Source organism: Hakea prostrata, chromosome 5 (assembly GCF_041222555.1).
Source record: "Hakea prostrata isolate BN-2017 chromosome 5, UWA_Hpros_2, whole genome shotgun sequence".
Lineage (NCBI taxonomy): Eukaryota > Viridiplantae > Streptophyta > Magnoliopsida > Proteales > Proteaceae > Hakea > Hakea prostrata.
The window spans coordinates 9,257,594-9,272,778 of NC_142604.1; the positions used below are offsets into that span (position 1 = coordinate 9,257,594).

The window sequence follows — 15,185 nt, forward strand, 5'->3', positions numbered from 1 at the left end:
ACATTCCAGTGCCTAGAAAATACTTAAAAGCATATTTTCAAGTTAACATAAAAAAGGCAAATTGTGCTCAAATTTGCTCAATATAAAATGGAAATAATAAACAAACATTGTCTATAATCGTACAAGGTAACAAGAATTTGGAGACAAACCACTGCGAGCTCAGCTAGTAATACAAGAATGACTTCCAGCCTTGCATGTTTGCATTTGATTAAGCTTGAAAATGAAACTATTTACATTTTTGGAGTATTCACAATAAAATTTAATACAGTAACCTCACCATGGGGTATCAACTTGATGGCTTCTTGATCATTGAAATAAATGCTTCCTGGCTTACTGCCAACTTAAGCATCAAGCGGATCCTAAAGTCAAGCAATTGATGCTTCAGTTCTCACCCCCAACTTGGAACATCACACTCTGCATTGTTCGGGTTTTACATAGATACTTGATCCTCAGGAGCATTGGTAAAGTCAAAAGTTAGTTACGTTAGTTCTGCACTTGTTTGTTTCTTGTCAACAAGCCACAGCCTGAGATAGGAAAAGAAGAAAGAAAAAGACTTAACTTGATTCATCTCTATGCGAAACAAACCATAAAAAGCAATGACTGAAGTAGAATATTGGGTTCCCAGTTCGTCTTACCTTAACCTTTTTGAGTTGCTCATGAACTCTCATGGCGTCTAGGATGCTATCAACCCACCTGTGATGACACAGATAACATTTGAGTCATAAGGTTTTTCATTAAAAAAAAAAAAAAATTGAATATGCTATTTATGAATGCAGCCATTTTAAAAACAAATCAATCATGTAGAACAAGAGGATTAAGTGGTTGGTCATTTAGTCATACATTAGTACCATGATAAAGGTCATGAAGAAAGCACAATAATTAATTGTCATCATTCAAGAGAAAAAGGAGCAAGTTCTTCGTCATAGGTTCCTAGAGTTCTTAGTGTCACCCCATTTTTTCTGTCTGCACAACTGTTTGCCCTCAAAGTGGTGGCCGCTAATTGCCATCATCACACTTTCATTCATTAAAGAATTTTCAGGGCCACCTTAGACATAATTAAGATAGTGCACCAGACAATGGGGTTACTTGAGTACAATGCATGCAGGAATTCAGCAAAGAGATTTGAGGGATGCATGAGAACAAACTGTTAATATATTGTTCTCCTCAGTCTTCAAAAAACCAGAAGTGCAAATATCCCCAGTAGGAAATGAATGGGATCCATAAATTTCATGGAAGGAAGTGATAAGATAAAGACAAGTGCACCTATTGGACCATAAAGTGCAGTCTCCAACATCAAATTCAACTAATAGATGGGTATGACCAGTTTAGGTGGTTTAACTGTCAAATCACAGTATTAAGGTTGTCCATGTGATTAAAAGACTACAACTATCTCATTTGTACGAATTTTTGGTGAGGCAACTGCTAATCTGGCTGACACTATCAATAAGCAGGCCATGATTGGGTCAGCCAAAAAACAATTCATGATTAATTAATTAACTGGACTGCATAAGGGTATTGGTCCGACTTTGGTTGACCTCCACCAAAATATTTAATAATTGGGATAATTACTGTTGCCCCCTTGTACTTTGATTTTATTACTACTTTATCCCCTGTACTTTTTAAAATTGCTAATCCAACCTTTAACTTTGTCTACAATTACTAATGCCCCCCTACCGTTAAACTCCGTTAGTTTACTGATGATGTGGCATCTATATATTTATTCAAAATCCCAAAAATAACCCCGCAATTATCTTTTTACTTATTTACTCTTTTGTCAAGTTATAATACTACCCTTAATTAACTATGGGAAAAAAAATTAACTTTAAATTCACTTTTCTTTTTAAAAATAAACCACCGAATAAAGGAAAGATGTGATTTTTCTTCTCTAAAAAGAAATCACCAAATAAAGAAATGTAATTAAATAAAACTTAAAATGAAACTAAAATATTAAGAAATATCAAATTTAATTCAAAGTTGGAAATTGAAAATCACCTAATATATGTTGACCATAATATATATTACCAAATTTTCTATCAATTAGCATCTTATATGCTAATTTGTTTGTAAAATTTCCATCATGGTGATAATGAAAAATTTAAGTGGAATGTGAAAGTTTCAACAACCATAAGTATGTGGTCCCACCAAATCCAAAACTAATTCTAAAATATAAGATTTTAGGATATAATTGACATTCAATATAGTTTCTATAAATGAGGGTAATGCAATATTTTTGACTTCTTAATTCTAAGGGCAAAATAGACATTTCATATTTGATGTTAACAGCCACTTAACACCGTTAGAAATGAGGGGGGCAATAGTAATTTCACAAAGAATAGGGTTTGATTAGTAATAAAACCAAAGTATAAGGGGGCAATAGTAATTATCCCTTAATAATTTCATCACTTTAGTGAGTTGGGTCTGTGCAAGTTCACCAACAGCCTAGCTGAACCCACATGAGCTGCTCAGTTAGCACTTAGCACCCATAACAAGCTGGAACAATCACGAAGAGTGGCTCTAGTTTAGTTCGCAGTTCCAAATAAAGTTATGGAAATGGCACTAGACGGTAGCTACAAGATATTAATGTCACATATTTGAGGTAATTCACCTCGACTTTGAGCCAGGATGGAATTTCATCAGTGAGGTGGGGTGTAGCCTCCTCTATCACATGAACTGAGGCAGTTGTGGCCAGGTGATAGTTATGAACTCTAAACTATCACTAGGCGTATTGGCATACATGGGTGCAACTTGCACTTAAAAAAAACCAGGGGTGATCAGCCACCAAATTTTTTACTTGCTTGGGCTGGAATGTTCAGCTTATGTGCTGAGCTAGGTAGAAAAATCCCAGCCACCATGCTGAGTTAGGGATGAGGCCTCGAAGTTAGTCATGATAGTAACAGTGATGGTATGCGGTGAAGGTCTGAGGACCTGCATGTGCAAGAAGAAGGCCAAATAAGTCTCCCTAGCCTGCTGCCCAGCAATATAGTACAAGTGGTGATTGTATGGCTCCTACACTCTATTTTCCTTTTTTTTTGAAGTCTTTTAGCATAGCTCGGTTGGAACTTGTCTAATTTGTTCATTTTCATATAATTCTGGTCCAATTTAAGTTGTAAGGAATCACGACTAGGGTCTAATTTTATTCAAGTTTTCCAAGTTCTAGTTGTAATTGGACAGACCTATATCCTCTAGTTTAAGCCCTATGTGATGTGAGGATACACAAATTGCTTAAAAGTTTGCTGTTCTCTCTGAGGTTTCTAATCCAAGTGTGCGAAAATTAATTCCGGTTGCTTGGTGATTATAGTCAAAGAAGCCTGGGATTCTTGGGTGCATAAAACCCAAGGATCCTAGCTTTGACTCTGGATTCAGTCAGCTATAGTCATTAACTCACCCTTTCTTCCCTCTTTATGTCCTTTTTTCTTTAATCCTAAACCCTCCATTGAATCCCCTAAACCCCAGAGTTTGAGAAACCTTATTTCTCCATTTCCACCATCAGAATTGCATCAAGATATATTCAACCTCCACAACACCCCCCCCCCCCCCACCCAAAAAAAAAAAAAAAAAAAAAAAAAAAAACCTTTGATCCATACCCCTGCCTTTGTCCCTTCAAACCCTAAAAACAAGCAAGTCCTTGAATCTGAGATCTTGTAAACCCATAAAATTAAGATATTGAGCAACTCCTGAACTACCCATCCAAATTCAACCAAACTAAGGGATATCCCCTACACCTACCATAATAGATTCAACCCACGTTAGAGCCCTGTCCCATCTTTATACTCTAATTTCCCTGTCAAGGATTTAACCCATATTGCCCCACATCAACCTCTCAAGAAACAGAAAGCCTTTTGTTTCTCATTACTTGTGATCCCATAGTAAACCCATTGGGATTCCTTCTTGATTCCCCAAAGCCTTAATCCCATCATGTCACAGCTTCAGCCTAAACCCAAACCACATAACCCCATTTGAGATCATCCCATAGGTACCCAATAAACTCTAGCTGAAGTGACTAGAAATAATAAATTTCCATCCCATCTGTGCTTGGTCCTCATTCAGTTGAGGTTACATCAGCCTGCCATCACTTAGACCTAAGTTTGAATCCTCTCCTCATTTTTCTTATAAATATACCCATTTACTATAAGGAGACTCGGCCAATTGAGTTTATGTTGAATCCAGATCGGCTGAGCTAGGGACGCCCAACTGGCAAAACTGGCCTCTGGGGGAGCGTGGGTTTCAAAAGTCAGGCAAAGCCTCCCTACTTGCACCACAGCAGCCAGGACAGGGAATTTTAGGTTTTTTCTTAACATAAGCAATGAAGAGGAAAGTAAATAAGAAACACATTGCATAACTGTGTGCATGTTTACCAATGTGCATGTGTGTGGGTCTGGAGTTGTTAGGCTTCAAAGAGAGAGGTTACCCATCAAGACCGGGATTTGTAGGGTAGTACACATTTTTCAAGCCTAAACGTTTTGAGGCCAAAGCAGTAGTTTCACCAATGCAAGCGACAGAATTATTCCACTTGACCGGTTCTGGAATAAGATTCACCCAAGCCCTGTTGCAATAGACATGATTTCAGGTGAATCGTAGCAAATAACTCAACAGAAGACCCTTCTCCCCAGTCACCAACAGAAAAAGAAAAATAAAATGTCAGTGAGCAAGGAAGAGAGAGGGGGACACCAAGGATGTCGTTCAAGTTTGGTTTAAGAGACTAGTTCAACAGCTGTGAGGCGTGGTTTAAAGAAGGGAAAGGGTGAGCATGCGGTCAGTGTGCCCACTGTCCCCCCTCTTCGTCCACACCTCTCTCTCCTCCCGATGGAAAAGGGCTACCCTGCTACTCCCATCCACCCCTCTCACTGGGCAATGCAACTCGATTACATGAAGTAGCCAGCATGCCCAACCTTCACCTTTTACAGAAAGATCACAGCATAAATGTGCATATGCCCCAAGTGTATGACTGAGGCTATCTAATAAACACTAGATAACAGACACAGAATCAAACACTTACTGAACTGCTGAAGGAGAAGCTACTGTGACAACTGGAGAAGAAAGTGCTTGCGCCAATATTGTTCGGTCAACATCATTAACAGGTGCCTGCATGCAACGTTTCAGAGGGTTCTGGAGTTCAATGAAGGAAACTCATTTAATTCAACACAATATTCCTACCTCAAAGGAATTTGCAAAACAACCGAATGGTCTAGTTTAGGGATCATCTTGAAGAAATTCAAAGAAGTCTCCCCTCATAAAAGAAAGCTAAGAATTCAAGCCTTTTACAGGCATGGGATTGGGAGGTTATCTATACTAGACACAGACCACACACACAGATGCCCCCAATCAGGTCTTAGGCACCAGGAAGATACATGATTAAGCTGACAAAACTGTGATAATTATCAGGCTTTTACACAAAGGGAAAATACATGACTAAGCTGATAAACTGTTGTAGTAAGACATCTGAAAAGAAAATCTATCAAAACCTGAAGTATGATTCCCACAAATAGAGATTTTGAACAGATTCACTCCCACATTGATTACTAATCCTAATCAAGCAACCTACACTAATTCCAGGATGCACCTGTTAACTATTACATCATGTTAAAGATAAACTAACTATAGGGGTTGTGTCCCTATCGTGTAATATGTTTAGCTGTAGAATTGTGTTTAAATTCTGTGCAGTTGTTTCTTTCATTGCAACTGCAATACTCTTTGATAGGTCTCCTACTAAGAGTCAATAACCTTTGTTACAAATGTTGGTAGTGAACATGATAGAATGCTACTGAATCCTGTCATAGTTCACCGTTTTCCTTTTCCAAAGATCACATCATGGAGAAAGCTAAGGAGTATCATGGCTATAAAAGTTCTGTACATGTAAGTTAAGTGATAACAGGGATAGAGCATGCATTGTAACATAATATTTTAACCAGAATAGGAAATAAACCACAAAAGTAGGTTTATGAGGGAATTAAATGAGGTACAATAATTCATAACACCAAAAGTAAGGTCACAAAAACATGTAAGCCAATAGCAAGGGAAGAGAAAAGAATGGATGAATACCTAGTAACTATTAAAAGATAGAAGGACATGGACATGCACAGAAACAGAAACAAAGTTAAGGATACAAATAGCTTCATGGTAGAAATGATTTCTATGAGACGAACATAATTCAGCAATTTCTCAAATGGGCAGAAAACTGCTTTATCTTGAACATAAAAATTAACACACAGGGTAGCAGGTACAGCAGGAAAGGTTGAAAATGTTTTTTGGTCCCCCCCCCCCCTCTTTTTTTTTTTTTGGTGGGGGGGGGGGGATGATGTTTACTAATGATTAATTAATGTCTGTATTGAACATTAGCATGTATTTGATACTGGTTCTAATGTTAGAACCTGAATAACATCAGTTGGAAGAATAAAATTCAGCAGAAAACACCAAGAAAGCACTTAACGAAGAAAACATGAATTATCCTGTTCATAAACAACAAGATCAAGTTGTTGTTACCGTAGAGTATGTATTGAGCCTTGTTACTACAAAACCACGATTTGATAGACCTTCCTCTGCAATGCATACCACATTACTCGGGCACATTAGTTTTTCTCTACAAATAGAAGCTTTACCAACATCAAAATCATGCAAACTATAGGTTGTTGGAATTTTTCACTTTACATAAAGAATAAAAGACTATTGATCTCCTTCTTCAGTGATAAGATATTAAGTATAAGCAAGATCTATTAGGTTGCAAAATATCTGAATATTTGGACATTCCTCTGTAAATATTGATCCTTATGGTATAATCAGTTCAATTTTCCCAGCAATGGTATGCAGGACTAACCATAAAAAAAACAGAAGTAACTGATTACTGTTTCCATACACAAACTATTCAAAGATACTTGCAGAGAAGAATGTGAAGAAACAGGATCCATCATGACAGATGTTCGCAATAGGGTGCTTTTCAGGTAGGGTACTTTGGTATTTATTGTCATGGTAAGGAATAATTTGTCACTGTGGATGACAGGCTTGACAGCAACAGCATACAGAAGCCGTAGTTGTTGGAAGTATCACTAGAAAAGCGAGTTGTTTCTGAAATTGCCTCAACAGTAACCCCATCGAACCACTGAATTGATGTCAATTTTGAGATTTTGTTCATGATCATGGCCAAACTTGAATCCCAATTGAAGGCAAATCCGGTGAGTCCTGCCCAGGTTTTTTGGGCAACCGATCTATGGAAAAATTTTGGTTGTGTGATTATTGGATCAAGACAGTACTTGGGAGATTCTATCCTACCACACGTAACAACATTGTAGTTGATCTCCTTCGTATCTCTCATGAGTGTATGCTTGTTCTTAGTTGTTTATATCCCCTTCTATACAAAGGATGACACTGAACCTTCTATGGTTAACATTAGTGTCCAAATGACTTTCATCAAGTTGAATGGTGCATCGAATTATTTGCTACAGGCACACACTGTGATGGTATACACTAAAGCCAAGTGTAAATTAGAATAGCCAGTGTCTTTTGCACCATCTGTAGATGCTGCACAATATAATCATAAAGACTGGATGCTGGGGATGCTACTCTGTTTGCATATCTATGGAATTGCATGGAGCCTCAGTTCCTTGTTGACACTACATGATTTTAAGCTAATTAATGTTTATTACCCCCCCCCAACCCCTGTGGCTTCATTTTCTTATATTTGGACATTACTATGTTAACCATATCGAATTACATTGATATTTGATATGGCTTCTAAGTTGCATAGTAGGCAATTATACTATCATTGCTACATTACATAGAGTTATATATCAACTAGGGACACTAGGACAATCTGAGCATTGGATGGACAAAATCATAAAAAATGCACTGATTTCTCTATACATACCAATCTCATGCCCAGCCTTCAATGAAGCAGGGTACAGGACGGTGCATGTGCCATTCCCTTGCTTGGGAAGCTCCAAAGCCAAAACCTTCCCTGTTGCTGGAAAATCAAATCATACAATCTTAGAGTTGTCATCCCCATTATAAAGGCCGAAAGAAATATTGGCTTATCATACAATCAGCACAAAATCCTGATTACAGTTCCTTCATTTCCCTGCCCAAGTTACTTGAAAAAGATTCCCCAGTGACCCTGCTCATCAAACAGGGGTTACCACCACAATGAACATTGAATGCATGAAATGGTCCACATAGCTGTAACCCAGCAGTATAGTGGCCCTCCTCCAATAGTTGGGAGGTCTCCACTATACCAGTGTGGGGATCTAAACTGATAAGTAGCTAAAGCAAGTTGGTGAAGAACTCTCTAATATAAAAAAGCACAGACATCAAACATGCATCCAAAGTCGTGGGCCTCAAATTCTTGGACATTCCAACTGTGTCACCAGCATCTAAAAAGAAATACTGCCGAACCAGAAAGCTTTCCAATGCAAGCTTCAGGAGAGGAGAAAACTTGCATTGCAGCTCTAGCTCCTCACTTATGCAAGAATAAATCACAGGGAAGAATAAACATGTGAATAAGCAACTAAACAAAACTACACAGTCCATGAATATACATACTTTTAATTTAATTAGAGAAAAAAAATGCCTAACAATCCATCATAAGTCTAAATTGGATTAGGTAATACTTGCAACAGATTATTTATTACCGGCTTACCATCTCCCCCCCCCCCCAAAAAAAAAAAATAAATAAATAAATAACTTAGAACAGATTAGGATGACGGATGACCTTAGTGCCAGTTGCAGATTGGGTATCCGCAGATCAACCCTAGTTGCCTTAGAAGCAATCTGGGTTTGGACCTGATAACTTCCTATATGACTCTCTGAACTATTGCCCTTCAGCTGACTCCTTGACAAGCTCCACACGTTTCTCGTAGAACTCAACAACATACTTCAGGATAGCTGACTCATACATCATCTCAGTGAACCAATCCCATAGGACTTAGCCAACACTAAATCCTGTTGATAAGGCCACAGTACTGGGTTCATTCACTCAAAAACATGCATGCACATACTCAAAATGATGTTATGACCTATTACATTTGTACAATGTGTTCCACACCACATGTGCTTACATTTCTGTTCGAATGAATACCATCCAAGGCACTGTGCACATAAACAGTGTTGTGGTCCCAGCTTGGATTATTTGTGCTTCTACTCTGGAAGCCTTAGACGGCAAGCAACTCTAGGATCGACGGGACAGCTTCTTGAAGACTTAAGACCTAGTTAGCTTCCTTTAGACAAATACCGAGTTTCTATGTTATCAGTCTTATAAATTATAGTTTATGTTTTTAGGACTCTCTAGTTACTTAAGCTTCGAACAGGGTGCTTTGTAATTGGGTTATTAAAAATTGGAGTATGAGGCTGACCAGAGTGCAGAGATTCAACCACAAAAAAGAAAAGAAAAGAAAGGAGCTATGAGATGCAGCAATTGTGAGAGTTCTTGGGTGAGAGGATGATGGTCCAAGAGAGCAGATTCTATCACCCTTTTCTTCTTTTCCTTTTCCTTTTTCCTTTTGTTCTCCTTTAATATATAACAGAATAACATCAATAAAAAAAAAAAGAATTTCAGTCTGTTGTAATGATCCTATTGCAATCAATCTCTCTGTTGGTTTTGCTAGCTTGAGGTCGAGTTTGCAGTATGACAACTACATGGGGAGAAGCTAAACAAATATGAACCTCCCCAATGCAAGAGGTTGATCTTGAACTGGGAGACCAGTGGTACATTGATTGCAGCTAGGGACCAACACATTAAGAATGAACAGATTGAATATAACTGAGACTTTTATATGCAGCATCCATACAGAAGTTAAGAGGGTATCATGCTTTTCAAATAATCCCAGAAATGGTAGCCATTGTCATCCTTTCAATGCAAATGAAATTGACTAGAAGGAAACAGGAATGGAAATGAAACCCTGCTAGGCACATTTGTGGAACATAATAAGTCCATAAAATCTCCATATTGGGTTAGATAACTCAAATTTACTCAAATTGTAGTTTTCCAATATAGGAGGTTCATTGGATGAAACACAACCATTAAGAGTAAACAGGCAACTACTGATACCTTTCCACCATCCAAACAAATTTACAGCCCCCATATGTAATGAGTAAACCAAGACATCTACAGGAAAGATAACCACCTTTTGATGGTGAAAAGTCAACAGTGAGAGATTGCTGATTGGAATGCATTACTTCCTTGAAGATGCTTGCTGTACCAGCTCCAACAGCACCTACCCGAACTTTTGGCGTCCCAGCAGCCCTAAAGATAACATTTACTGTAAATGTCTGATATCAATTGTAGCTTAATGATTCACAAGATGAGCATGAACTCAAATACATTACTAGAAAAGTGATTTCCTGTTCAGTTATCCATCTTGGGGTGAACTGGACGTACAGACGTACAGTTCTAGTAGAATATAAACCAACTAGGTACGCTTTGAATTGCAGGGAGCAAGAATAACCCTCAAGAGAAATACATGGAGATTTGGGAAGATATCAAAAAAGAGGAAAATTATTCTAAACAAAAGAACATTTTTGCATGATCCACAGAGGAAGGCTTTTCTATGTGATTGACTTAATCGCTCCATGAAACAATCCAAATCATTGGAATGATGAGCATGATCCAGACTGGCCATGTGTTTTATCTAAATTTAGTCATGTATCCAGTATCCTTCCATGTGTTAGGATTTTTTCCTTGTATTTTCAGCCATCCATTTGTTTTCGACCACTTTTCAAAAGTTTTAATTACTTGATCTATTTCCAAGTATTTATTTGTCACATGGCAACCCCTACATATGAAATGGGAAACTTGGGCCCTGCTGCACAACAAAATTTGGGCCTTAAACCTGCCAGCTTGCAGATATTTAACATGTCAAGGGCCTTCCAAAGTCAGTGGTACAGAAGATACAGCCCAAAATATAATAGTCAGTTACAGAAGATACAGCCCAAAATATAATAATCCAGTCAGATTCAACAAGGCTCATCAAACAAATGTCTCTTTTATTCAGGGATTACTAAATGCTGTATAAGAACATATCAGAAACTCAAACATGCTAAAGCCAAGATAGTAAGAAGGCATTGAAAACAAGAACATTAGCAGTCGAAGCTAAAGAAAATATATTTAAGAACTTGTGTAGACAAAAGAGAACTAGCAACAGAACTTCTTTAAGATTATCAATAAGATGAAGATGTGTGTAACAAAATAGGTCCAATAATCTCATAGGAAACCAAAATAGAGAAACATGAGAGAAGCTCGACTCAAGTTGGGATAAGATCATCCTTGAATTTGGTAACAGTATAATGCTTTTAAGTTGTAGAATTCACAGCTGGCTTATTTCCAGTGCATAGATATCATGATAAAAATTATAACAATTACATTATGATATTTAACCCTAAAAAAGCTTCTAGCAAACAGCAGCACCCATCATATCAAGTACAGAAAAATATTGTGCTACATAAAGCAAATTGTAATGCTTACTTCCAAGCTTCAAGGAACACTAAACCTGCTTCTGGAGAAGTTATGACAATCCAGTCGAATGCTTTGTCTGGTAGCAAAAGAAACAAAAAAAGAAACAATTGTGGGTTTTTTGTTCACATTTTCAGGGCAGAAAATGAACAGATAATAAGTTTAACTCGTGAAGATTATTAAGGTGATCAAAAAGAAAAGAAACCAGCAGGACAGGGTAGTTTTCCCCTTGCATTGAAACCCACCACTTAAGACGGTAGAAAGTCTATCAAAATCAGGCCCTTCTGTATGCTGGATGAGAGGAAGTTCCAAGCAGCTGACACTATATTTTGCCTGTAAAATGGATAAGTATTAGTGGATGTCACTCGATCTAACAGAAGCAATCATTATGTAGTGCTTTCCCTTTTTTTGCATTAGTACTCTCTTTCATCTTTGGGAAGGGCAGGAACAGATCAAAACAACTTCACAGTGATAACAACAGAGATTCAAGTTCCAGCCAGTGGCTGAAATATTGTTCTTACACATGGGCCAGCCTTCTCTTTTCTTGTACTTAGTTTGGGCCTCCTTACAAGAGGGGCCTAGTTAATTTAAGAATTGAAAATATGCTAAGTTTAGGAGTTGATTTTAGTCATGTCTGTGCTTGGGTTAATCCAATCTAAATATTAAGAGTTTAAGGCTGAGCAAAAGTAGGATCTAGTTCCTTGCTTTTTTTTAAAGAATCAATTGTTTCAATAAGAGTAGCAATAGGATATTGGTTTGCAGTACAAATAGCAATACGAGGATCGGATGTAAGCAACTGTATGTAACAGACTTTTCTTTAAAGAAATCAGAAGAAGAAGAAGAAGAAGAACAGATATTGAAAAGGATATGGTTTTAGGGCATGGGTTGAGAATGGTTCTCTTCCCAGAATGTGATGGTCAGACTTGGATGCTATGGGTAAATAATCTTTTCTCTTTTTCCCTTATTGTATTGCGATAATCATTGACAAGAAGTGGGTTTCTATGATTGCCTCATTGTTTGAATCAAAATTTCTGATGGTCTTACAAAAGTTGACTGAGGTTTAGTGGCCTATAGAGCTTACTGAGATCTAAGCATGTCTTGAATATTATTCTAATTTCTATACATCAAGAGACACTGTTTTACACTTGGAATCACCTAAACTCAGCAGCCTAAACATTGAAGAACTACATCCTGTTATCTCAGATACTTCAAAATTTTCTCTCTGTTTCAAAATTTCTTGATCTTTTATTGGTTTACGATTTATTTTGGTCCTATTTGATGAGCTTCTGAATTGTATAACATATTAGTGATCTAAATCATATCAGAATCTATTTTCAGTACCAGGTCTGATGAATAGTTCAAAACATTGCTTGCATTGAAACTTTAAAGTTAGAACTGAACCATTACACTTTTTTCCTTCTGTTCTGTGCTTTCAGTTGGGGCTGCTAGAAGCCTGCTGTAGCTACAACTTGGAAGCAGCCATACCTCAACCATCACTAAGGTTTCTAGTTTGGACTTGTTATGATTGCTGATTGGTCCACAACATTGATTTTCTATTTTCATTTGTATTTTTATTTTCTTTAACTGTTCATATCTCTAAACTTAGAAGTTGATTGGACCTGAGACTTTCAGAATTTTCAGCAACCTTTTGCCTGAAGTAGAGTTATTCCTGATAGGGATTCTAGTCTTATCTGAGACCACAGCACCCTTTTTAATTCTTATAATCGTATACCCTGTTACTGATTTGCAGTGGCACGGTTTTTAACTGCTGGTTGCAAACAAAGATTGCTGAGATTATTTGACACTATTAAGGGTAAAATTGGGGTTAGCTTAACTGTAATCTGGGCTTACATTAGTCACTATCCCTTTAGACATTCCCATTACCTATACAAGCTTGTCAACTGGCCGGGGTTTCAGGTTCAGAAGAATAAGCACCAACATGAATGAATAGCAGTAATGGAGCAAGGCATCAACGCACTAATTAGATGGCTTCAGATTTTCTCTGTTTCTACAAACTCTTAGTGCTGCATTCATAGTCTATATAACTGACCAGTTTGGATCTGTTTAGCTTGCTGAAGTGGGCTCCATCAATTGTTAGTAGCTTCCCAATTGCTCATGCTTCTCACAACATATGATACGATTGGATCCAGCACCCAAGAACAGAGCTATGCCGGGAGCCTAAAACTGATAAACTTGTTTAATTTTGAAAACCAAAACCTTGAACTTAAGACCTTCAAGGAAATCAGTAATGGGGTTCAAAACTTCCAACCGGATTAAATCCAAAAGAAGAATAACAGGACCACAGGTTAGGAACTGCATCAGATACAAGTGGAAATTTATATCTTCAGCCGAACGAATAGGATCTTTTTTCGGATTTAAAGTGCCAAAATTTTACTCAATTTGGTTTAGAGTCTTAAAATTTTCTTTCCAACAAAACTTGCTTTTGTAAAAACCTAAGGCCCATCGATCAGTGCATTTCGAGTTCTCCACAAGCAGAATTTTGGATAATATTTTAATATTCTACTCGGTAACTAATACTCTTTACTTTTTTGGGTTAAATCGTAAGTAATACTCCACTGGACTGCGAGAAGGAAGAAAGCTCAAACCAAGAGTGTTCAGTACTTCTCTAGTCTCTAAGACGATTGTCCCTTATAATGCATCCGGAAGATAATTAAACAGAAATATTTGTGTTAATTAAAAGTAGTAGTTCAAACATCAAAGCAGCAATTCGATCCAGAAAATTTGTGAAAATACCATAGAAGAAATGCCAAGGAGCAACATGTACTGGAATTAGGACAAGCGATTCAAATACTGAGAAGTTATCACTTACCAGAGCGTTAATGAGTTTCCCATTCTTGCCGCGTTCTCTAGTAACGACAACCTTCGGCTTCTCTGTAAAGGTAACAGAAAACGAAGAAGAAGAAACAGCTTGAGCTCTGAAGGAACGAGGACAGAGATGTCTACGGTTAGGTTGTAAGAGACACGAAACGGAGGAAGAAGAAGGAAGAAGAGAAGACGAAGACGAAGAAGAAGAGAGGAGAGAGATTCCTTCCATCGAAACGTGTTGGGTAGCGAGAGCTCATCTTCGATCCACTTGATTTTCTTTAAACGGCGTCAAACGCCACCTGCCAGTAACACGTCAACACTGCCTCAATTATGATTTGGATTTAAATATTTAATTTTAAAGAAAAATAATAAAATAATAGAAAAAAGTAAAGATCTTTTAGTGATAATTGTTCTTCACTCTTAGGGTCGAACGAACAGCGCCACGTAGAATCAGTTTTCCGCCAAAGAATGGGAAAAATTTTTAGTGCGACACGTGTGGAATACTATAAAGTTGACATTAACTGCTCTCAACGGAAATTTTGAGGGGCAAGTAATCATTTTGCTAAAGTTTGAGGGTACAAGAGGAAACAACATTTGTTTTTCTCCAAATATGTTATTGGGGTTAAGTTTAGATATTGCTCACTGGCACTTTTGTCACTAGCACTTTTGTCAAGTATTCCGCTACTTGGATCGGTTTGAATCTTGTGTCTTAGTGTTCGTGTGTCTGTATTTTTCTTTATCTTAATGTGTTTGTACTTTTATTTCTTTAACTTAGTGTGTCTGTATTTTTTTTTCTTTAATGAATGAAGTGTTGTTTACAAAAAAAAAAAAAAAAATTTGGTAGGGGTTTTATGTGGGACAAAATTTTATTAGAAATATGGCTTAGTTGAGAAAGCCTGGTAAGGGAAAATTTCATAATATTAAC

General features: G+C 37.4%; 1 protein-coding gene across 1 annotated transcript; it reads right to left on the reverse strand.

Annotated features, from left to right (window-relative positions):
• Positions 1-487: 487 nt before the first annotated feature.
• On the reverse strand, positions 488-14,519 carry HEMD (uroporphyrinogen-III synthase family protein). The gene is made up of 10 exons (XM_089155044.1): positions 14,265-14,519; positions 11,680-11,767; positions 11,447-11,513; positions 10,110-10,228; positions 7,859-7,954; positions 6,481-6,536; positions 4,997-5,082; positions 4,409-4,543; positions 636-693; positions 488-524 (listed from the first exon to the last, which is right to left on the reverse strand). The coding sequence occupies exons 1-10, from the start codon at positions 14,487-14,489 to the stop codon at positions 510-512; spliced, it is 945 nt and encodes a 314-aa protein (XP_089011170.1). The 5' UTR covers positions 14,490-14,519; the 3' UTR covers positions 488-509.
• Between the last annotated feature and the right edge of the window lie 666 nt (positions 14,520-15,185).